Below are 24,807 nucleotides of genomic sequence, written 5' to 3' on the forward strand. Positions count from 1 at the left end.
ATGAGAAAAGACACAGCGAGAGACACGGAGAAAGAATACCACCTAACGATGGGGACAGAGATTGGAGTGACGCACGTACAGACCAAGGAGTGGCAAGGATTACCGGCAACACCAGAAGCTAAGAGAAGGCATGAAACAGATTCTGCCCTAGACCCTTTGGCGAGAGCGTGGCCCTGCTGATACCTTGATTTAGGCCTTTTAGCCTCCAGACATGTGAGAGAATAAATTTCTGTTGTTGTAAGCCTCCAAGTTTGTGGTAATTGGTTACGGCAGCCCTAGGAAACTAACACACGAGGGAGGCAGCCACCATCACTTGCATTTGTCAGAGACTCAAAGGCTCTTAGGAGAGGGGCAAATTTTTAGAGTGAGGGAAAGGGAAGGTTTTAGGTGGACCCTGATGGGAGGCTGTTGGCACGGGAAAGGTGGGGGCAATTAACTGGAAGTGGGGCAGTTTATGTGGTTTGAAAGCATACTTGGCTTTCTCGGGTTACTCCTGAGCTGGGAGCGGGGGCAAAAAATAGACATGTTGGCCGTCACTGACTGAGTCTTGACTGTCCTGGGCCCATGACTAAAGAGGTTGTGCTCTGGTTTCCTGAACTGGTCATGCAATTAGAGGCTGTGATTAGGCTTCCTAGTGTGGTTGCTGCAGACGTTGTAGGTCAGGATTCTACTGACACATCTGGTCTTGCCATTGTCCATTTACATATTCAGTGTCTAAGGTGAAACCCTTTAAGGCCAGCATCCTCTGAGAAGCCATCTCTGACCCACACCAGAGCCCCTGGAGCATCTGCACTGATGTCCCTTATCCTCTTGTCTCTTCTGAATCTTTCATGATTTTCCGTCTTCTTCCTCCTCCTCCTTCTTTCTCTCTCTCCCTCTTCTTCCTTCTTCTTTTTCTTCATGCCTTTGTTTTTTCTTTATTCCCAGAAAGTTAGTTCTTTAGGGAAAGCACCCTAAGAAACCATAAGAAAATAATAAAAATGATAATAATTGCTAACATTTACTGACTACTCTACTCACTAGGTGCCAGAAATGTACACTTTCCATTGACTCCTTTCAACAAGGCTGTGAGGTAGATATTATTAGCTCTGGTTTGCAGATGAGGGAAAAAGCTCAAAGCAATTAGGCAACTGGAGCCTCTTTTTCAAGCCTATGAAAAAGATCTTTCTCCTTTTTATTCCTCACATTGCCTTCTAATAATTTTCTCTTCATAAAACTATAATTGCCATCTTATTATGATGATTATCTTATTACTGTTATTAAATGTATTTTCAAAATTTCTGCAAAACCTTTTCAATGCTCTTCTGACAAAAGAGAAAGGTCATATTTTGTCATGACATAATAACGGTTAAAATGGGAAGGGTTGCTGCTAAATGCATTTTGAAAGGAAAATTGTATATTTGAACAAGGAATTTTAATTTGTAAAAGCTGATACAATGTAACCTCGGAGCAGAGCGCTGATAAAAAGCAATTTTATGGCAAGCACTTGAGTTGGTCATTACAGATTTACATTTTGATTGAATCAGCAAAACAAACTATTAGGCAGCATTGAAAATCGATGTGAAATGGATTTCTGTGTGACTTGCCCACGCACAAGTTGTAGTTTGACGGAAAGCAGGTGCTTCATAGGAATCCAATTAGAAAGATTGGTTCAATACAACCTAAAATTGATTACCCATAATTCACGGCTCAAATCTATAGTCATGCCCACAGTCTGCCCTCTATTTTGCACATGGACATTTTCAAACTCTTTGCATGGCTTTAAAAAAGGAATTCTAGCCACCCCCACATCCCCAGCCAATCTTTTCTCACTCTATAGAATGTAAAATTAGGTGTGGTTACCTTTGGCAAGAAGAACTTGCTAAACCTATCTATTCATTAACAACAAAAATTGCCGAATACATGTTATGGGCCAAGATAGGTGCTAGACACCACAGCGGCCACTAAATGGGTCACACTCCAAACTCCCAGTCTTAGAGAAAAGATCAGGCACGGACCAGAGTACTTAGACCATGATTTGGGTTACTTCAAAGGTGTTCTCAAATATTTTGACATTCCAGTCCATCCAGTGTGTGACCGCTTTGGGTGATAAAGTAAGACACAAGTGGTGCTCTGCCAGGTCCAGGCCGGCCTCTGTAGGGACCAGCAGCTTCCCTTTTGGTCTGTTGGATCCCTGGGCTTCCAGTAAACATTTCACCTACCCTGCGGCCTGTGAGGAAGCACAGGCTGGGCATGTGGAGAAGCTCTGTGGAGGGAGAGAGCAAGCAAGAGAAGTACCTGAGTCAACTCTGCTGAGGTCCCGGAAATCATCGAACAAAGATATGCCATCCTTGCTAGGCCCTGCCCAAATTTTTGACCTAGAGGCTCATGAAATATAATAACAAATTATAGGGTTTTTATTCTGTTTTTGCGGTACGCGGGCCTCTCACTGTTGTGGCCTCTCCCGTTGAGGAGCATAGGCTCCGTACGCGCAGGCTCAGCGGCCACGGCTCACGGGCCCAGCCACTCCGCGGCACGTGGGATCTTCCCGGACCGGGGCACGAACCCGTGTCCCCTGCATCGGCAGGCGGACTCTCAACCACTGCGCCACCAGGGAAGCCCACAAATTATAGTTTTAAGCCACTAAGTTTGGGCATAGTTTGTCACGTAGCAATAGATAAGCAGAAACGCTTAGCGTCAAGACAAAGGGATAAATGAGAACCATGAGAAATCAGAAGAAAGTTCTGTTTCTTGCCTTAATGATGGTGGGAGGAAAGGCTTCACGGAAGTAGTGACATTTGAGTTGAGTTTGGAAAACTTGAGGTTTAGGAAATTCACAGATGAGAGGATAAGGACAGTCCAGGCAGAGAAAATAATGTGGGTAAAGTCATGTGGGTACAGAGGTGAGAAAGTGATGCATGTGGGGAAGCTGGAATGGTTCATTTTGACAGAAGAAAATGGGCTGCAAAAGAGATTTGTTAGGATATGAAAAAAGAAAGTCTGGAATCAAATAAGACATCAGCGAAGGCCTTAATGCCAGGGTGAGGAGGTAGATTCAATGAAGTGGGCAAGGAGGAGCCATCCACTATGGTGAACAGAGAACTGATGTGTTAACCCTGGGCCTTGGAGAAAGTTAATCCAGTGGGATTGGAGATGGGAGTTAATGAAAGGTAGGAGGCCAGTTATGAAGGTCCAGCAGATGGAGAACTGAGGGTGCATCCTGACATCTCTTTGGGGTAGAGGTGGGGTACTAGAAGGTATGGACTAGCAAGAAAAGTAACGGCCCCCAGAAACATCCATGTACTAATACCTAGAATCTGTGAATATGCTACCTTATGTGGTAAAAGGGACTTTGCAGACGTGATTAACGGCAAGGACGTTGAGATGGGAAGAGTATCCTGGATTAACCAGATGGGCCCAATTTAATCACATGCGTCTTTAAAATGGAGAGCCCTTCCCAGTTGTGGTCAGACAGAGACGTGACCATGGAAGAAGGGTCAGAGAGATGGGACATGACAAGAACTTGACCAGCCATTGCTTTGCAGATGGAGGAAGAGGGTTATGAGCCAGGGTACGCAGCACCCTTCGAAGCTGGGGGGAGTCATCAGCTTGCAGTCAGCCCAAAAATCTGGAACCTTGGTCCTAAAACTGCGAAGAACTGAATTTTGTCTACAAGCCAGAAGAGCAAGGAAACAAATCCTCCCCTACAGCTTCCAGAAAGGAATGCAGCCCTGCTGACACTTTAAGTTTAGCCTCATGAGACTCAAGTCATACTTCTAAATTCCAGAACTGTAAAATAATATATGTGTGTTGTTTAAGCTGCTAAGTTTGTGGCAATAGTCGAGAATGAGTACAGATCTCGATGAATGAGTGATATTTATGGAGGACGAGGAGTTGACAGGCCTCTCCTAAGCTTCATCTTCACCCACCTAGGTGATCTTGAACAAGTTATCTAACCTCTCTGAGCTCTGGTTTCCTCTTCTGTTAAATGAGGGGACTGAACAAGAACAGTTGCTCCAAACTCCACGACATGCTTGATCGAGAATGTTCTCATCTGCCAGGCATGGATGGGCATAATCTCAATTGGAGGACATTTCCAAGGTTCTAGAGATAACATCCTTTCCTCTCCCTGTCAAGAAATCATCTCAGAATATAAGTGACGTCTTGACAGGCATAACCTTATATTTACTCCAATCTACTGAGCTTAAAGGCAGGGCATGTCATTTTATGTACATATGTTTTCATATTTTACAACAGGGCACAGAATTTCATTAATATAACACAAGACAAGAACTATACCATAGTATAATTATCAGCAGTGAATTATTACTATTTTAGCGTCACAGTACTAATAGTAGTAGGAACGCTGGATTCGATGTGGTCCACCCTCTTCCTAGCACTGACGGTAAACAGTTTTAGAAAATGAAGAGGGGCCTCAATTAGTTGAGGGTGAACCACTTGCAGCTGACAAGGTGGGAGGACGGTGAAGGGGGATAAGGTGTTTTCTAAACTTTAAAACAAAAATCAACCTCTCTGCTGCCCCCCTGCTCCCCGCCATCAGACCAAAGAACCTGAACGCATCCTTCACATGGTTAATACATTATTAGACTTGTAATTATTTCATTAGAAAATGACACCCCAAATGCGATCCTAACTTTGTGGAGAGAGCAAGAGTCAAGGATCTCCTAGTAATTCTTAATGAATTTCCTACTGAATAAGAAAGAGCCGTCACGGGTAGCAAGCAGCCCAGCAATATGGACAACAGGCAAGCCTGAGGTGCGGTCCTACTATTTAACGACCCAGGGGCTGCTTCATGTTGAACAGCTGTGCCAGGAAAAGCTCTAAATCTGAACATTTCAATATTTTCAAGTCAGCTCGATTTGAGTCGGGCATCCTGACGCAAAGCACGTGAATTTCTAGAAAAGCAGATGGTAAGTTGTTGGAGGAGGGAAGCCCTTGTGTGGGAGTGGGGTAATAGGGTGGCCAAGGGCGTGGGTCCCAGGGTCAGACACCCCCGTGAATACATCCCATCTCTGCCCCTTACTACGAGTCTGACGTCGGGTAAGTTATTTACCCCTCTCTACTTCAGTAGCCTCATCTGCAACATGCGAATCCCAGTGCTTTCTTCATGCTCTAAGTGTTTAGACTGATGCCTGGTGGGCAGTAAGGACTCAACGTCAGCTCTCACTATTGTTAATAAGACCACAGATACCTCGAGGAAAGCTGCCGAGTGGACTAGATCATTCCTTGCTATGCATTATATTAATGAGATTCCTTGTCTGCTTTGTAAGATATTAGGGTACTTCTACATGAAATTCCAAACCCTGTATCTACGCTCTTAATTACCTTTTTGGATTCTCTGTAGTCTGGCTTTCGTGTCATTTCCACCTTCAAATTTTAATCTTTGGAATATTTGAATTAAGCAGACTTTTTTTTTTTTTTTCTTTTGCGGTACGCGGGCCTCTCACCGCTGTGGCCTCTCCCGTTGCAGAGCACAGGCTCCGGACGCGCAGGCTCAGCGGCCACGGCCCACGGCCCCTGCCACTCCGCGGCATGTGGGATCCTCCCGGACTGGGGCACGAACCCTCGTCCCCTGCATCGGCAGGCGGACTCCCAACCACTGCGCCACCAGGGAAGCCCCTGAGGAGACTTTCTGAGGACAGGATTACACTGGGCACTCCTGGCCCGGTTCTCAGAGCAAGGGATGTGTTAGTCATTGGAACTCTGAGGTGTCCAGGTTAGAAGACCTCTACCACCCATGACCCCGATTCCACAGTGACCTGAGGTAGAGAATGAAGAATACAGATAAATACACCAGAGAAAGTGCTTCTGTTTTCAGGCACATGACATTGGTAGTTCTAAATTGATGACTGGGACACGAAATAATCAGAATAACACAAGGAATCTCTGGTAGAAGTGACTCAAAGTGATTGCCCTGTTTTCTGTTAGCATCAGTGAAACTTGAATGGTGCAGACAAAAAAATGCAATTGGATGGGGGTTCAAGGGCAATGGACTCTAATCGTTGCTTTGCTACAAATAGTTATGTGACCTTGGGCAAGTCACTTGCTCTTTCTGGGCTTCATATTTCTCCTCTGTAAAATGAAGAAGTTGAACTAGATCAGTGCTTCCCATTCTGGGACACACAAAACACCGGTGGTATGCAACATGGTTTAGGTAATTTTGTTATGTATTTACTTTAATATTTACCTGAGAAATATGCTACGTATATCAACCCCATGATTTCATGGATATTACTGCTTTAAAAAAGGCTAAAAATATTTAAGTTTAGAAAGAAGATGCAAAAATAGATGATAACATGTTATATTAGACACTGGTCTCATTTCCTAAGGTGTGTATCCCAGCTGATGACCTTGACTGTGTGCATTAATCATATTTTTTTTCTACATTTTATGATGCTTTGACATCTTGGGGCCTCACAGAGCCAGGAAGGGAGGGACTGCCCCTACAGGGCTAGCAAATTCCCAGAGAGAGAGCAAACAACTTGCCTGAGGGCACACCTTTGATAAGCAAACAACAAATACTGAGTCCAAACTCCCCATTTGTTTCCTTTTGTTAGCCTCCTGTAGGCTGGGACACTATCTCCCACCCCCCCCCACCCCCCCACCCTAAATCACCCCAGGGCCAGGTACTGGACCAGTAGGGACGACCCCTGTAGCCCAGAGTCCACTGAAATTATTCAAACTATCCAATCCTAAACCTGCTTGGCTTGCCTACCCTGACTTGCCCGTTCCTTCTTGAGAAAACCACAAGCAAGGCTCTGGACCATCTTTTCCCCTCATTCTGCCTCCTGACCCACCCTAGTGCTTCCCTGTATAGCCCTGCATGGTGTGGTGTGTCCCTTATTTGGGAATTGTGAACAATAAACTATCTTTTTACTGGCATTTTTCTCCTGATCTGTTGGCCTCACCATACCTGAATAAAAACAACATCCCAGTATGTTTGAAAACAAGATAAAAGGACACCTTTGGTTTACTCTAGTTTAGAAAAACTTTCACTTCATCACCCTGCACGCTGGCCCTTTCTCTGTCTTAAAAGTTGTCCTGTTACAGAAAGTAGGTTGGTTGCCAGGCGTGGAGGGGAGGAGGGAATGGGGAATGACTGCTAATGGGTACTGGGATTCTTTTGGGTTGATGAATGTTGTGGAATTAGATAGCACTGATGGTTGCACAACTTTGAAAATGTACTAAAAAACACTGAACTGTACACTTTAGCAGGGGTAATTTTATGGTACATGAATTATAGCTCAATTAAAAAAAATTTTCCCCTTGACATTTCCTCTCCTCCTGTCAAACTCCTACTTCTCCTGCAAGATTCACTTTCGATGCCTTCTCCTCCCCCAAAGCTTTTATTGATACTTGAATTACCTATAGTCACTGTAGTTCTTCCTGATGTGGTTTAAATACCAGTTTAAATAGGGGTACGGGGTTAAGAAAAAGAAACCCTTTGGGAGACCCGGCTCTACTGTCCGTGAAACTTGCCATTTAACACTTTCTTCCCTTCTCTTCCCTCTCCCCTTGATCTGAGCATTGGTAGGCAAATCCTAGTTTGACTTCAGTAAAACAGAATCCCAAATGTGTGATTTTTTGCTGTGACTTTTCCCACAGTTTTCCCTGGAGCTTTTAAATTTAAAAAAAAAAAAGAGAGAGAGAGAGAAGGGACACTTTGTTTTACAGTTGGACGCACTGCATTTCAGAGATCGGGCACAGATGAGTTTGGCAGTTAAGTGTGGTCCAAGTCTTATCTTTTCTATTAACTTGTGCTGGAAAACATGACTTTTTCTCATCAAAGCCTGTGACTTTGAGAAAACTCTGAATCCACAAATGCCCACTCTGAAGGGCCGTGAGTTAATAAAATTTCAACAGATGTTGACTCTTTAAAAGATTAACTGAGAGCTTTGAGAGATGGTTTTGGCAGCCTGTTCCTAGGTTCCTGGGAAAGGGAAAACCAACCCTACTACTTCTACTTATCTGTCCATATCTTGTCTATGCTAACTGTCCGTTATCTTTTTCTTTGAAAGGGTACAGTAACCCCATTCATGAAAGAAGTTCCTAGAAACAGTGATTATCTGTAATGGTGCATCTAAGATAAGACAGCACTCTCCCTAACCTCCTTTCGGTAAAGAAAGCCCCAGCCAAACCTTGATCACCTTGAAGAACACCTGGTTAAGTGAAGGGAGGACTGTTTAGTAGTCAGACGGTGGGTGGAATTGAGGGAGTTAAGGAGTAGGCCGGGGTATTCACTCTTCCTTTCACGCTCGGAAGATTCTTGTGCTTCTCAAACTGTAAAGGATACACACATCACCTGGACACCTTGTTAAAATGCAGATTCCAGTTCAGCAAAACTGAGTGGAGCCTGAGATCCTGCATTTCTAACAAGCTTCCACTTGATGTTGACTCTGCTGGTCCAGAGACCACACTGAGTAATAAGGAATATCTCTGATTTCCTAAGCATCTTGAAAACCGAGATCCAAAAGAAGTTTCTGAAAGTTGAAACTCTGGGATTCTTTTTTGCTAGTCCTAGTTAAACTAACAGTGGCAATAATGATTACAATGACAACGATGACTGACACCGATGGAGAGCTGAGTATACACAGGGCAAGCCTAGCCTCCCTATAACTGTTACCATCTTAGAAAAGGACCACCTGGGGTTTGGAGCCACCAAAGAAGTTGCCAGAGGTCACTTTGCTAGGAAGTTGCAGAGCAGTAGCCCACACACTATCTGGCCTTACAGGTGGGCTCTTGAATGGACTGTCTGTCACCTTCCATTGTCTTATTTTAGGTTCAGTGAAGCCAGCATGCAAAGCTTGACTTTTGTTTTCAAAAAGGAGCATTTTCCTTGTGCTATAGGACTAACTCACTGGTGCCAAGTTATCCATGAAATCAGATGGAAAGGACAGGCAGACATAGGCAAAAACTCAACCAATAATGGCTTGCAGGCTTAGGCTGCACTGATAGCAAAAAGTTTCACCCAGTGACTTACTTTTTACCCTGCAAAGCAGATACTAGATTAGGAGACTGTTGCCACCATATATGGGGCTTATTCAAAATTGGTGAAGAGGTAAGAAAAATGTATCATATGTTTTTACATCAAAATTATGTTATCTTCCTTGAACAAAAAAGAAAATGCTTGGAAAGGATACCAAAAGTATAATGGATAAAAGAAAACATTTCATAAATTGGACTTCATCAAAATTAAAAATGTATATACTTCAAAACATTTGCAAATGATGCGACCAACAAGGGCTTAATTCCCAAAATGTATAAACAGGTCACACAACTCAGTAACAAAAAAAACCAATCCAATCGAAAAACAGGCAGAAGACCTAAATAAACATCTCTCCAAGGAAGAAATACAAATGACCAACAGGCACATGAAAAGATGCTCAACGTCGCTAATTATTAGAGAAATGCAAATCAAAACTGCAATGAGGTACCACCTCACAGTGGTCAGAATGGCCATGATTAAAAAGTCTACAAATAATAAGTGTTGGAGCGGGTATGGAGAAAAGGGAACTCATTTACACTCGGTGGGAATGTAAATTAGTGCAGCCACTACGGAAAACAGTATAGAGGTTCCTCAATAAACTAAAAATAGAGTTGCCATAAGTTTCAGCAATCCCACTCCTGGGCAGATACCCAGACAAAACTGTAATTTGAAAAGATACATGTACCCCAATGTTCATAGCAGAACTATTTACAATAGCCAAGACATGGAAACAAACTAAATGTCCATTGACAGATGAGTGGATAAAGAAGATGTGGTACATATATACAATGGAATACTACTCAGCCATTGAAAAGAATGAAATAATGCCATTTGTAGCAACATGGATGGATCTAGAGATTGTCATACTAAGCGAAGTAAGTCAGAAAGAGAAAGACAAATACCATATGATATCACTTATATGTGGAATATAAAATACAACACAAATGAACATATCTAAGAAACAGAAACATGCCACACGCATAGAGAACAGACTTGTGGTTGCCAAGGGAGAGGGAAGCAGGTGAGGGAGTTTGGGATTAGCAGATGCAAACTATTATATATAGGATGGATAAACAATAAGGTCCTACTGTATAGCACAGGGAACTATATTCAATATTCTGGGATAAACTAGAATGGAAAAAAATATGTATAAGTGAATCACTTTGCTATAGAGCAGAAATTAACACAATATTGTAAATCAACTATACTTCAGTAAAATATTTTTTTAAAATGTATATACTTCAAACAGCATCATTAAGAAAGTGAACAGAGAAAATATTTGCAAATCATCTGTCTGATAAAGAACTTGAATTCTTACAACTCAGCAATAACCCAATTAAATAATGACCAAATGATGTGAATATACATTTCACCAAAGAAGATATATGGATGACAAGTGCATGAAAAAAAAAATTAATATCATTAGGCATTAGAGAAATGCAAATTAAAACCACAATGAAATACCACTTCACGCTAGAGTGGCTGTAATAAAAAAGACACAATAACCAGTGTTGACAAGGACATGGAGAAATTCCCATGTATTGCAGGTGGGAATGTAAAATGGCTCAATTACTTTGGAAAACAGTATCCTTTAATATCTTTTTAAAATAAAATGCATGTGTATTTCTATATGCTTGCAGTTGTTAATTTCCCTTCTCTTCCTTCTTTCTTTCCCATATACTATTTTTACACAGAATGTGCCACGGTGGTTAACTTTGCGATCTAATCCAAAGGTTTCATGATACTGAGATGGAGTCCCAAAGAACCGGAGGAATGGTCATGATGCAGAAGTCCTGGATTTTGAGCTGGGCACGCAAGAGCTGAAGAGACTACGTGTTGTCTTCCTCTGGGAAGTGGATGAATATGTTTGTGGCTCTATGGGATTCAGTTGCACAATGTTAGCTGGAAGTTAAAAAACAAAAAGTGTGGCAAGGCATATTGGACAGCTAAAGGAGTAAGCCGAAGTAGACACTGTTATTTGTCCAGCAGCTGACTCTCTCTCTGTTTGGGGAAATCGCCAATTGTGCGTGCTCCCTCTCCTACAATGGAAGCCAGAGAGAGATGACAGAGCATCCCTCTGGATGCCAGGGTGGGAACACATGAGCCAGGGGCAGCCACTCAGCTACATCTGCCCAGAGCTTTGGATTTTGACTGAGCATCACAACAGGGATATTAACGTTCCTTCATGGCGGCAGCATGTTCGTGTCTTGAGGCCCTGGTACTGATGCTGTGTGCTCCCGTTTTGCTCCCAGCATTCCCCTCGCTCCTCCCTTGCTTCTTCCAGGTCTCTCCTTGGCGTCATTTAGGGAAGAGGCCACCTTACCCGAAATAGCTCCCTCATCTGCTTGTCATTCTCTGTTCTCCAACGCTATTCTTCTACATGGCACACATCACTAACTAAAATTATGTATTTAGTTTTAATTGTTTATTTTTTCTATTAAAAATGTAGTCTCCACAAGGATACAAACAGTCTGCCTTGTTCCCTCACTTTATCTCCAGAGCTCAGAACAGTGCCCAGTACATGGAACTGCTCAATGCACTTTTGTTAAGCGAATAAATAAATGAAAATGAGTCCAGGGCCTGGCAGGCCAGGAAAAACCTGTTAAGTTGCACTGAATTAGTATTAGTTCTATATCAGGCTTACTTAGGGGGAAAATTGAGTCTTGAGTGAGTGACAGAAAGGTGAGGGCATGATTTTAGAGTTCACTTCCAGCTGTGACTTGATGTCTATGTCAAGTTATGAAGTTATTTATTTGTGAAGTTATTATGTTATTATCTTATGAAGCATGAACATCTGGCCGCGCAGACTTTAATTTAAAACGGCATCTGCCTGCAGGCCCCGACACAGTATCTGCCAACTTCCGCTCAAATACTTATGAAAACTAAGAAAAAGATAGAAACCAGGCCTGATAGAGGGTCAAATGCCGAATATCACAGGAATTTTCACCAATCCTAAGTCAAATGGTACCGTATTAAGAAAACAACCCATGGTTCTATGAAAGCATGGAGCCTCCTTCCTGAAAAGAAAGTAAAAAGCGCTTCCTTCACAATTAACTGACAAAGGTTAAAAGAGCAAAAGCAAAATACACACCTAAAAGGAATGAAAGAGAAAAGCTTAGAAATAAAAGGATGAGTAACATTTTCCATGAAAATGCCAACAAAACGATCACAGAGGTGGCACAATTATGTTTTGGCAATTTAGAATCTGAGACAAAAATCATTAATGAAACAAAAGAGGCAGTTTTGTACAGATAAAGTTACAATCCACAGCAAAGACAGAACAGTCAAAAACCTAAGTGTATCATTTATCACAGATCCCGAAAAAAAGGTGAAATAGGTAGGAGGCAAGTGTGATTTTAAAACATTCTTCATACACTTTTACAAATCTGGTAGTTAAAAACTATAAATAGGTCGAGGAAGAGAATTTGAACAATAAAGTTAGTAAGAATCGATATGTACATTTGTATACAGAAACGATATCTTTCTCCTGGGCATCCATTAATGTTTATAAACATTGACGATGTATTGGCACATTGAGAAAACAACTTCCCCAACTGAAAATACAGAGGTCAAACATCCTCCACATAGTGCAATAAGATTAGAAATGAATAACAAGGCTTCCCAGGTGGTGCAGTGGTTAAGAATCTGCCTTCCACTGCAGGGGATATGAGTTTGAGCCCTGGTCCGGGAAGATCCCACGTGCAGTGGGGCAACTAAATCTGTGCGACACAACTACTGAGCCTGCGCTCTAGAGCCCACGAGCCACAACTACTGAGCCTGTGCGCTGCAACTACTGAAGCCTGTGCGCCTAGAGCCCGTGCTCCGCAACAAGAGAAGCCACCGCAACAAGAGAAGCCACCGCAACAAGAAGCCTGCGCATGCAACAAATAGTAGCCCCCGCTCGCCGCAACTAGAGAAAGCCCACGCAGCAACAAAGACCCAACACGGCCAAAAATAAATAAATTAAATAAATACATTTATAAGAAGAAAAAAGAGGGCTTCCCTGGTGGCGCAGTGGTTGAGAGTCCGCCTGCCGATGCAGGGGACACGGGTTCGTGCCCCTGTCCGGTAAGATCCCACATGCCGCGGAGCGGCTGGGCCCGTGAGCCATGGCCGCCGAGCCTGCACGTCCGGAGCCTGTGCTCCGCAACAGGAGAGGCCACAACAGGGGGAGGCCCGCGTACCGCAAAACAAACAAACAAACAAACAAAAAAACTAACAAATAATTGTGGAAGAAAATGGAATTATGTATCAAAAAATCATCTCTAAAGTAGCTTCTGAGGCCAAACAAGTGAGGTTTTCAAACCTTCAAATATTAGATAATTCCTGTGTTCAATACATAAACTTTTTCAGAGTAAGATATGCTAGGGCTGCCATAATAAAATACTATAGACGGGGTGGCTTCAGCAACAGAAATTAATTTTCTCACAGCTCTGGAGGCTGGAAGTCCAAGATCAAGGTGCTGGCAGGTTGGTTTTTGGTGAGGCCTTTCTCCTTAGCTTGCAGATGGCCCCCTTCTTGCTATGTCCCCACGTGGCCTTTTCTGTGTGTGCCACACTCCTGCTGTCTCTTCCTCTTAGAAGGACACCAGTCCTTTCAGATGAGAGCCATGCTCTTATAACTTCCTTTAGCATTAATTATCTCCTTAAAGGCCCCATCTCCAAACAGTCACATTGTGGGTTAGAGATTCAACCTATGAATTTTTCTGGGGGCGGGGGGAAGGGGGCACAATTCAATCCATAACAGATATAACTGTGAAAGAAGAAATCTGAAGTTTAAAGGTACGTCTGGCAGAGTACCTACAGGTATGGTTATGTCATCAGTAGTTACAATAATAAATATTCTTTAGTACTTTGCAGTTTACAAAACTTGCTCATTTATACTATTTCTCAAGTCACTCAAATATCACGTCATCACTGAGGCTTCTCTGAAGAGCACCTCCACGTAACACGTGCTATCATGTATGTGTAATAGTTCCTCCAGCCATTGCTCTCTAACTCGTTACCTGGCTTTATTTTTCTTTTTAACACTTATCATCATTTGCTACATTTATTTAGTTAGTTAGCTATTGCTTGTCTCCTCCACTAGAAAAGGCTTCCTCAGAGCCTTTGTCTATTTTGTGCACTATTGTATCCCAGCAACTAAAACAATGCCTGGCACATAGTAGGTGATCAATAAATTCTTACATAAAAGAGGAAGTTATCATGTGATCACCTCAATTAACCTTGTGTAGGTGTGCTAACAGATGAGCATTCAGAAGCTCCTATAGTCATAGGAGAGGGCTTCTGATTTCCCATCCCATACTCTTTCTGGTATCAAAAATCATATTCTTCATGACTCATGTTCTTATCTTAGATGATTAAATACATTTTTTGAGGGTGGAAAGCTTCACTGTGACATAATTCATATACCATATACTCGATCCATTTAAAGTGTACAATTCAATCATTTTTAGTATATTCACAGAGTTGAGCATTCTTTACCACAATCAATTTTAGAACATTTTATCACCCTGAAAAGAAACCCCAATATAGCCAATATGTTGATTAAACAGCAGTTAGGGTGGAGTAATACACAGCCATTAAAAACTACCTAGGTCAGGGGCTTCCCTGGTGGCGCAGTGGTTGAGAGTCAGCCTGCCGATGCAGGGGACACGGGTTCGTGCCCCGGTCCAGGAAGATCCCACATGCCGCGGAGCGGCTGGGCCCGTGAGCCATGGCTGCTGAGCCTGCGTGTCCGGAGCCTGTGCTCCGCAACGGGAGAGGCCCCAACAGTGAGAAGCCCACCTACTGCAAAAAAAAAAAAAAAAAAATTACCTAGATCAGGAATTCTTAACTTTTTCTTGTTCCATGGACCCCTTTGGCAGTCTAGAGAAACCTAATGGATGGTCCCTTCTCAGAATAATGTTTTGAACTGTACAAAACAGAACCCACAGGACTGCAAAGGAAACATTACATGGAAATAAAGTTATCAGAATATAACTTTTCTGGTAATAAGTCAGTAAATATGATTCTTCTTTTTAAAGGCATAAAGTAAAAAGATCTAGTAGCAGATCTAATAGTTATAATTTTGAGGTAGCGGTAAACAAGATGTCTGTGACAAGCTCTAGACAAATTCACAGGTACTGCTAACATGACTGTGATTTGTTGCCTATATCAATCATTGAGAGAAAGGTTAAGTTTCCATTAGAACTGGTGAAAATAAAGATGTAATCGTTTTCCCCACCCAAATTCATAAACCCTCAGGTTTAAAACCCATGAGCTAGCTCATGGGTTCCCAAACATTTTCTGTAAAGGGCTAAATAGTATTTTAAGCTCAGAGGCCACACTTTCTCAGCCAGTGCAGCAGGAAAGCAGTCATAGACAAGGTGTAAACAAGTGGGTTGGTTGTGTTCCAATAACAATTTATTTACCCAGACAGGCAGAGGACCTGATTTGGCTTCTGGGCCATAGTTTGCTGTCCCCAACCTACAGTACTATTTTCTAACACAGAAAAATGTTCCTGAACTGCTAAATGAAAAAAAGCCAGTTATAAATAATTATGCAATGTCCCATTATGATAACAAAAGTATATCTTTTGTGCATAGGTATATAAATGCACGAGTCTGCAAGGACCAACTAAAATCAACAATGATTATTTCCAGGTGATAGGAACATGAACAATCTTTATATTTTTCTATATTCTCTCTTCTATTTTTTTTCAATCAGTGCAATAGTTTTTTGTTTTGTTTTGGCCCCATCCTAAACCTCCTTTCAGGTAGTGTATCTTGGATCGCCCTTCCTGCCCTGGGCCATCGTCTCTCCCTGACCCTGACCCACTGCTCCTCCCTCAGGATGGCTTCCTCTGAGGTTGAGTCACTCTGAAGCAGCAGCCGCCATGGGGAGATTATAAGAAAGGAGAGGTTGCCTTTTCCCTTTAGTCCCATTTAGCTCTTGGTGCTTCCTCTCCCTCCTCTTGCATAGTTTCCCTGATGGGGAGCTGTTGGTGTGCAGTAGTTTTATAATCATAAAAATAAGAATTGCAATGTATCAACTGAAGGGGTCTTTAAAGGTCCAAACTCAGATGGAGCAGAAATCCCTACAACTGCTCCTTGTGTCTACTTCCTTCGTGAGAAGGAACTCATGGGCATTCTTAAAATCTTTTGAAACAAGTGTAGGTACCGAATTCTATTTTATGCAGTTCAAGACATTGCCCCGAGAAGAGATCCATTAGGTTTCTCCAGACTGCCAAAGGGTCCATGGAACAAGAAAAAGTGAGTCCGTCTCCTATAGGGTTCACCCCACAGATCCTGGTTATAACCCTCTTAGAGTTAAACCATCCAAGCTTAGCCTCTCGCTGCAGCACTCTAAGGGTTAAAAGCAAAATCCATATAAAGAGTCCAGCACAGGACTGGCAACTGGAGATCCTCTGTAAATGTTCACTCCATCCTCCCTTCCATCTACAGGTCAATGTTATCAATATTAGTATTAGAGTCCAGTCTCTTCTCTGAAATCTGCTCACTTCTGGAATGGGTACCTTTGGTTCTCCTACCAGTTCCTCACCTGCATCAGACCCAAGACTCACCTCCGCTGCTCCTCTTAAGTCCTCTGCTTTATTCCTTGCTGGCAGGACCCTGATGCTGTCAGGTACCGACTTTGCTATGTGTTGCAGGAAGGTGATCCTTCTTCATCCCCAGGGAGGAGAGAGTGCTGATTAGTATAAATCAGTGGTTTTCCAACTGGGACCATTTTGCTGTGTAAGGGACATTTGCCAATTACTGAAAACATTTTTGATGATCAAGACAAGGAGGGTACTACTGGCATCTAGTGGGTAGAGGCCAGGGATGTGTCTAAACTTCGTATAATATGTAAGACAGCCCCCCAACAATAAATTCTCTTGTCCAAAGCGTCATTAGTACCATGATTGAGAAATCTTGGTCTAAGCGAATCACGGCAATTCCATTTCCTCTTTCAGGTGGTAAAACTGGCCTGTGAGTTCAAGAGGAGGCCTAGGAGAAAAGAGTTTTTATCTCTGATATAAATATAATGCATGAGAACGTACTGCCCTTCCTTCTGGTCTCTGGACATTCTCAGGGAAAGATGTGATGATTGGAGTTGCAGTAGCTTTGTATCATTAATACAAACAGGATGGTAGAGATAAGATGTGAGAAACACCTAGGTGCTCAGTGATCGCGGCGTCTTAGAAACAACCCTGAAACCTCAGTAATGGTCCTGACTTCTTATTGGTGAGATAATTTTATTTTAAAATTTACCCTTAGTTCTTTTTCTGTTACCGGTAGCCTAACACACCCTAATGGATACATCACCCTACATGGCCTTAAACCCCATCACCAGCCTTCCTGGTAGATAATTCTTTGCTCTGAAGAGAAGTCTGAAGACAAGATCATACCACATTTTCTGGGCAGCCTCTCTCCCTGTCTGCCCCTGACACCAGGACCCGGTGGGAAGAACACTTTAGCACTGCAGCCTTGGCCACCCTTCCTGCCAGCCTGCACACCGTATTCTGCAGGCTTTCTTTACTAGCCTGGGTCCTGACTGATGTCAGGTTTTCTCTACTAGGCTGGATCCTGACTGAGGTGTTATAATTGGCAAGGGAGATGATATCTGTCACCACCAGAGAGAGTGTGAGAAATGGACAGAGGGCAGACACAAGAAACAGAAGGATGTGAAACTGTCAATCACAGACATACAGAATTTGAAATGTTAGCTGCAGAGTGAATATCCAGGGTCACCCTGACTCCTCCAGTCCCCCATTTTATAGCTATAGAAGCGTAGACCTAAAAGAGTTTAGGGACCTACTCAAGGTCACAGAGCTTTGATAGCAACAGAGCTGAGACTAGGAAGTCAACTGAGAGGACTGAGTCCCTAATGTGTCCACAATGTTGTGCTCTGTGTCTGGTCAACCCCGCCCCCCATCCCCCATGAAGTGTAAGTTAATTCCCAGGCTCTTCTGATAAAGATCTTGCACTGGAACCACAATAAAGGCAATGAGCTGAGCACCTACTATGTGCCAGCCACTTTGTATATTTATCTTGAACCTTCACCATCACCCTGAGCGGTGATGGTTTTTCCCATTTTGCAGATAATGCAGATTGAAACCTGGAGAGGTTGACCAGCTCGCCCGAGGCCACATAGTCAGAGGTCCATGTACAGAAACCCATGTCAGATGCTAGAGCTCACGCTGATTCCACAACACCTACTGCCTCACCTCCTAAGCATCAAAGCCACCCACCCTCACTAATGACGGGAACAGACCTAAAGTGGGGGCATCTAAGGTAAGATTTTGTCTTCATAGTCTTTGCCAAATGGATGCTGCTTCTTGGCAGTGACTTTAAGAACAACTTAAAGTGACAGGTTGGGGAAGATAGTTCAGATGGAATCAAAAACTGCCCCATGCAGTTGAGGAGAAGGGGGGTTTGGGCAGGGTTCAGGGGGCGTGGTGGAGAGATGGAGATCTTGCTGGCTCCCAGGTCAGATCCCCTGAGGAGTCACCCCATTCTCCCCTCTGAGCTCCCCTCCAGCACGCTAACTATCAACTGCATGACGGTAAGAGCACAATAGCTATCGTTTCTTGTGTGGTTGCCAGTGTCAGGACTGTGCTATTCATCCGAATAAGGATGAATAAACTACAACCCACTGAGCTTACAGAATTTCCTTTACCCCTCTCAAAACCTAGCGAGGTCGAGAACTTTCACGTGACCTGGAGACTCAGCAAGGTGAAGACTGTTGCTCAAGGACTTCCCTGGTGGCACAGTGGTTAAGAATCCACCTGCCAATGCAGGGGACATGGGTTCGAGCCCTGGTCTGGGAAGATCCCACATGCCACGGAGCAACTAAGCCCGTGCGCCACGATTACTGAGCCTGCGCTCTAGAGCCCGTGAGCCACAACTACTGAAGCCTGCACGTCTAGAGCCGGTGCTCTGCAAAAAGAGAAGCCACCGCAATGAGAAGCCCACGCACCGCAACGAAGAGTAGCCCCCGCTCACCACAACTAGAGAAAGCCCATGCGCAGCAACAAAGACCCAGTGCAGCCTAAATAAATAAACAAACAAACATGTTAAAAAAAAAAAAAAAGACTTTTGCTCAAGGCAACACAGCTGAGCAGTCATTTCCGTCATGCCTCTGGGTCCCTCTCGTGTCTACCATCCCCACCTCATCCCCATCTGCCTGCTTCTGACTCTGTGCCTGTGCTCCAGCTGAGCCGCTGCCCAGAATGCCATCATCATGCCTCCTCTTCACAGTCATCCATCAAGGCTCAGAGGAGATCCCCCATCCTGGGGGGAAACACATCTGTGACCACTTTATTCTACAGAACTTTTTCCCTCCTCTGATGCCTTAAAAAAAATTCTCTGAACTTTATTACGAACGTCTTCTTACACATATCTTGATTTATTTAAGTCACTGCTTCACATAAAAAAAAATACACATGATTTTTAAATACTTCTCAAAATAGCCCCCAGAAGGCCACCACTTGCTAGTTATGCAACTTTGTTCAATCACTCTCAGAGCCTCAATTTCCTCAGCCGTCCAAATGGGGACAATCTTATCAAGCACTCGATGGCTTGCAGGGTTCTTGTGAGCCCTCAAGTATTATATAGGAAAATGTTTACTGTAATCCTCTAGACCAGGGACTGGGAAGCCAAATGCCTGCAGGAGTTAGGCAGCTAATGTAAACGAGAGAAGAAGGCCAGAGTGAGGCAGTAGGGATTGGTGGGGACTGTGGTACCTGGAAACCACATGTTTCATCTAAAGGGGACAGTCGTTGTCCAGCTCCAGACAAGTGCTGCCATGTAGGAACAAGGAAGTGGTGTTGCTGGAGCTTAATTTTTGAAGAGAAAGCAGAAATATAAACATTTTATAACATTTCTTCATTTTTGAAACATTGTTTATGCCAAACAAAACCCAGAGTCTTCATTAAACAAGCCTCTCGAGTTAAGGTGGGCTCTTTGTAGTCACAGTCCCTATAATTCTTGTTTAATGCAGACCATTGGCGATTTGACATAATCAGAATACCTAGGGTAGTGGAAATATAACTGGTGGCATGTAAAATTCCTTGCATCCTGGAAGAAACACAAGGGGGATTTAGAGTTGTGTCTGATAAGCTACATATTACACGGCAGCTCAAATTCACGATGGCAATGATGTGTAATATCATGGCCTAGATCCTTGAGAGGGGCCTGACTTTATTTTTTGAAAGACATTTTATTAGTGAGCAAAAAAATTGGTTAGTGTGGGGTTAGCAGATGGAGTGACGTGAAGTAACCCATCCAGTATGCCTATCACTACAATCTAACCACCTTATTTTGTGTCAGAGAAAGGGGTAACATGTAATAATAGGGTCATATACCCATCATTTGAATAATTTTGAACTACAAAATGTCCCGGTAGTTTTCACAACTGTTCTCCATTGTTTGAGGATGTTACCTACTAAACTGAAAACATAAATTTCATATCTACCACATTTACACCAGCAACAGTAAAAAATACAAGCCTAAATTTGCAAAATCCATCATAATTTAGTGATGGAATTTTTTAATAACATGCAGTATATAAATGCAGATTTTATGTCGTGTTGACAAAATCATTTTTCAGCTTGCAAAATGGGACTGCAATATTACATTTTTCACTTCAGCAATTTTTTACATCGTTTTTGCTTCCTATAATGAATGTGAATGCCATCTTTTATGAATGCAACTTGCCTTTTTCATTACAGAAGTTTTGTTTGATGTTATCAGTAAACTTTGGTATGATATGAAAAAAAAAACAACCCAGAGTCTTTCCTATAGGAAGCCAATATACAACTATGCCTTATGCATGTGTGCATTGTTCCAAACTAGAACAGGCATCTGGACTGGATGCCTGAGTTATTTTCTCTACAGTGTTTTTCTTCAATATGTGCTTTGTGAATCTATGTTTTTTTTTTGTTGGTTTTGTCTGTTTGTTTCTCAATAAGACTATAAAGTTTTTGTGGGCAGTTCAAATCTTCTGTATTGAAGTACAATTCAAACCCGATTAATCTTGGTAAATGGTACTTGCTGGTTCGTCTAGCTGTAGGGTTCTTAAATTTCAGCATGAGTCAGTGTTACTGGAGTTGCTTGTTTAAAATGCTGATTTGCCCCAGCAATTCCACTCCAAGTTATACACCCAACAGAAATGTGTACATATATTCATCAGAAGACATCTACTAGAATATTCATAGCAGCATTATTCATAATAGCTACAAATTGAAATCAATCCAATAGTCCATCATCAGTCTCAGAATAAATCTAAAAATTATGATAATAGTCACAATAAAAAAACATACAGCGATGAGAATGATTAAACTGCAGCTACATGCAGCAATGTGGATGAATCTCACAGATCATAATGTTGAGCGTTTAAGAAGCCAGAAACCAAAAAGTATATGTTTCCACTTATATGTATAGAAACTGGCAAAACCTAATCTATGGGCTATAAGTCAAGATAATAGGAACTGCTGTAGAGAGGCAGTGACAAAGGGAACGAGATGGAGGTGGAGGGAGCAATAAATTAAGAGTTTGGGATTAACAGGTACACACTGCTATATATAAAATAGATAAACAACAAGGACCTACTGTGTAGCACAGGGTTAGCTTATCTTGTAATAACCTATAATGGAAAACAATCTGAAAAAGAATATACACACACACACACACACACACACATATATATATGTATGTATAACTGAGTCACTTTGCTGAACACCTGAAACTAACACAACATTGAAAATCAACTATACTTCAACAGCAACATCAAAAAAGTTAAAAGAAAAAGGGAACAAGGCACTTTGGGGGTGCTGGCAATACTGCTGATTACAGGGGTGTGTGCAAATTCATTGAGCTGGATGGACACTTATTTGTAGTTTTCTGTCCATTATTAACACTGCAATGAAAAGTTAAAATGCTAATTCCAGGGCCCCGCCCAAACCGACACAATCACTCCCCGGGCAGTACCAATGCGGGTCAGCAGAGGACTCCCCCTTCGAGAAAGCCATGCTTGAAGGAGCACACATTTCTTCCTAGAGAGGGTTTCTATAAGCACTCTAGGCTAAGCCTGCCTTTTCTGCTCTCCCTTGTATATGCCCACATTTTACTAGAAGCAAAGAGTGACAAAATTAAGAGGCATTATGGGTACATTCAAACAGTGGCACTTGAGGCAACAGAGAAGGACACACCTCTGATAACGTGCCAGCTTATAAAATATGGCTAAATAAAATTAAATGTTTATGGGGTGACTAACGTGCCCTATCCCCAGGGGAAAACGTCAAGTGTTCACTGTTGCTGAATGTCAGCTGAATCCTGGTTTCCCTGAGGGGAGGAGAGCTGGGTGGAGGCCAAAAGGATCTGGGGCTTTTTCCTGGAAGGAAAAAGGGGAGATTCTGAGACTGAGTAGGAATAGGGAATGACCAGCATCATGGATGTTTCGGGAGCTGTGCTTCCAGGCTTTGTTTTTGTCAGTGTGAGAAAGCTGAGGCTGAGAGACGTATTCAGGTGACAGATACTTACATTTTGTGCTCTAGTGTTTAAGAATCCAGAAATCAATTGAATGTCAAAGGGAAACCAGGAATGAATCCTTTAATAAGCTACAGGAAGGCGAAGATGGTATCTATCAGCTTCATCTTTGAATCCCCAGCTCCTGGCACCATGCCGCGCACATGAGAACACTAAATAAATTCAGTCATTCAACACCTATTTATTGAATACCTAGTCTAGGTTAGGTACCATTCTAAATAGTTGAGACAGAACAGGCAGAAGTCCCTTCCAATGGCTCCTGCCTCACTCAGAGTCTAAGCTGGAGTCCCCACAGTGAGTGAGTGACCACAAGCCTGACCTGGTGGCTAGTACCAGCTTATAATCTTAGATTTAACCTAAGTACGTCTAGGCCTGCAATTCTGTTTTACGCACCATCCGCAAACTTGAAATAAAATTGTTTTAAAAAGAGAAAGTTTCTTTAAATTACATGATTTTTAAATTAACTCGCCATAAAAGACAATTCATTTGCATGACTTTGATCAGTTTTTCATTTTAAAAAAATCTAAAATTTAGTTTAAAAGGAACTTCAAAAGAAAAGATTATCTAGGTACCATACAAAGTCATTCTGTAGGTTCCCCACAGGGCCACAGGTACTATTTACTTGGAGAAACATTAGAAGGAGGACACCAGGGATGAAGAGGAATACTTTTAGGATCGTGTCTCTTGATGACACTTTTGTCTCAAGGCTTTTGTCTCAAGTATGTAGCCTGTTGCCGGGGGCAGAGAGGGGGCAGATAGAGAAAGGGGCTGGTTCCTTCCAGAAAGCCTGAAAATAGACACATTGGTGCCCAGCTCTGGAACATTTACATAAGACAGGAAACCTCATCGTGCACAGGACAACTTTTGCCTACGGAGACCTGGCAACCCATTAAAGTGGCTGTCAGGCTGTGGGGCTTGGAGTCTTCAAAAAAGAGCAGATCTGCAGAGTTTAACATTTATGCCCCGGGACTGTAGGCGCACCATTCCGAATACACAATTCACATAGGTTCTGGCTGACATCTCCTGGGTCCTATTGCTTTTTCTCTGCCTTCTTGAGTTTAAGTATTACTCAGGTATTTATAAAGAGGGAGCATAATACTTGGCTGAGATCCATCATAGTTCAGTGCAATCAACTTGCACCAAGCCCTGAAATATTCTGCAATACTGATTTTGTTAAGTAAGTGAACAGGGGCGAGAGTGAACCAGACAGAATTACAACCAGCAGCAACTTTTTTATCAAGCGCCTACATTATGCCAAGAGCCTTGTTAAAGACTTTTTACTGTTAGTTTATGCCCAGTGACTCTATAAAAGCAGGTCTCCTGAGCTCCACTTTAAGGATGAGGGAATGTAGTAAGGTTAAGGAACTTGCCTGAGGTCCCGACATGCCTCAGTTCAAAGCCTCATTATGCTTCGTAGAGCCTCATTATAGAAGTTCAGAAAACAGATAGGGTTTTAAAGACAAAGAAGAAGACAGCAAGGCTCTGAGAAACGTTGCTCTACCAGGGGAGTATGTGGAAAGAGAATTTAATGATATCTGTCTGGTATTGGTTGGACAAAGTTAAGAACGTACATGAAACAGAGCTGTACTCAATGTTAAGACCAACCATCGGGGTCCACACCTCAGTGTGGAGGAATCATTAACAGTGGGAGACAAGGAGGCATGTTTTTGTAATGAGCTTCTCTGGAACCAGTGACATACCTGTCATGGGTCTGCTAGCATCATGCCACTGACGTCCTGGGAAGAGCGTGTGCCAGTCACCTGGCTGTGCCTCTACACAAGGCTGGAATTTGGTAAGACTGGGCGGAGTATTGCTAATCCGTTCCCCTATCAGTTGTTCACACAAAATGCCCATCTGGCTGTCAATTTCAACTTTGAAAGGTGGTCATGTGTTCACGTAAGATTCCGATATAAACGCTGTTCACCAGAGCCTTGGCCTTCACAGATGTAACACTTAGTGATGATGATGATGATGTTAATGCTTAATATGTCCCAGACACTCTTTTAGGCATTTTTTCATGTGACTACTCATTTAACCTTTGAGGTCACCACTATTAAGCCCATTTTACAGATGAAGAAGGTGAAGTTAGTAGGTGTGTGATACTGGGTGAGTTTACTGCTTACTTACCAAAGCAGAGAAGTAAACTCACCCAGTATCACACACCTACTAGCTGGCAGAGCTTCAATCTAAACTAGGACAGGATGTCTTCACAATTTCAGTCTTCCGGAGTCATTGAAGACCCAAGATGTAGAGTCCTTTGTCATACTTCAGAGGCATGAATTGAAATTCACTT

The 24,807-nt window shown here is 42.6% G+C and overlaps 1 protein-coding gene across 2 annotated transcripts in view; it reads right to left on the minus strand.

The window, feature by feature from the left end:
• Nucleotides 1–775: 775 nt before the first annotated feature.
• Nucleotides 776–24,807, minus strand: part of LOC307193288 (uncharacterized protein) — a 365,942-nt gene continuing 341,910 nt past the window's right edge. For both annotated transcript variants that reach the window (XM_079935026.1, XM_079935025.1), the window contains one exon: nt 776–953. In XM_079935026.1, coding sequence (XP_079791152.1) covers nt 940–953 — 14 coding nt within the window. In that variant the 3' untranslated portion in view covers nt 776–939. The remainder of the gene's footprint in view (nt 954–24,807) is intronic.

This window comes from Stenella coeruleoalba, assembly GCF_951394435.1.
Source record: "Stenella coeruleoalba genome assembly, chromosome: 10".
In the NCBI taxonomy this organism is placed as follows: domain Eukaryota; kingdom Metazoa; phylum Chordata; class Mammalia; order Artiodactyla; family Delphinidae; genus Stenella; species Stenella coeruleoalba.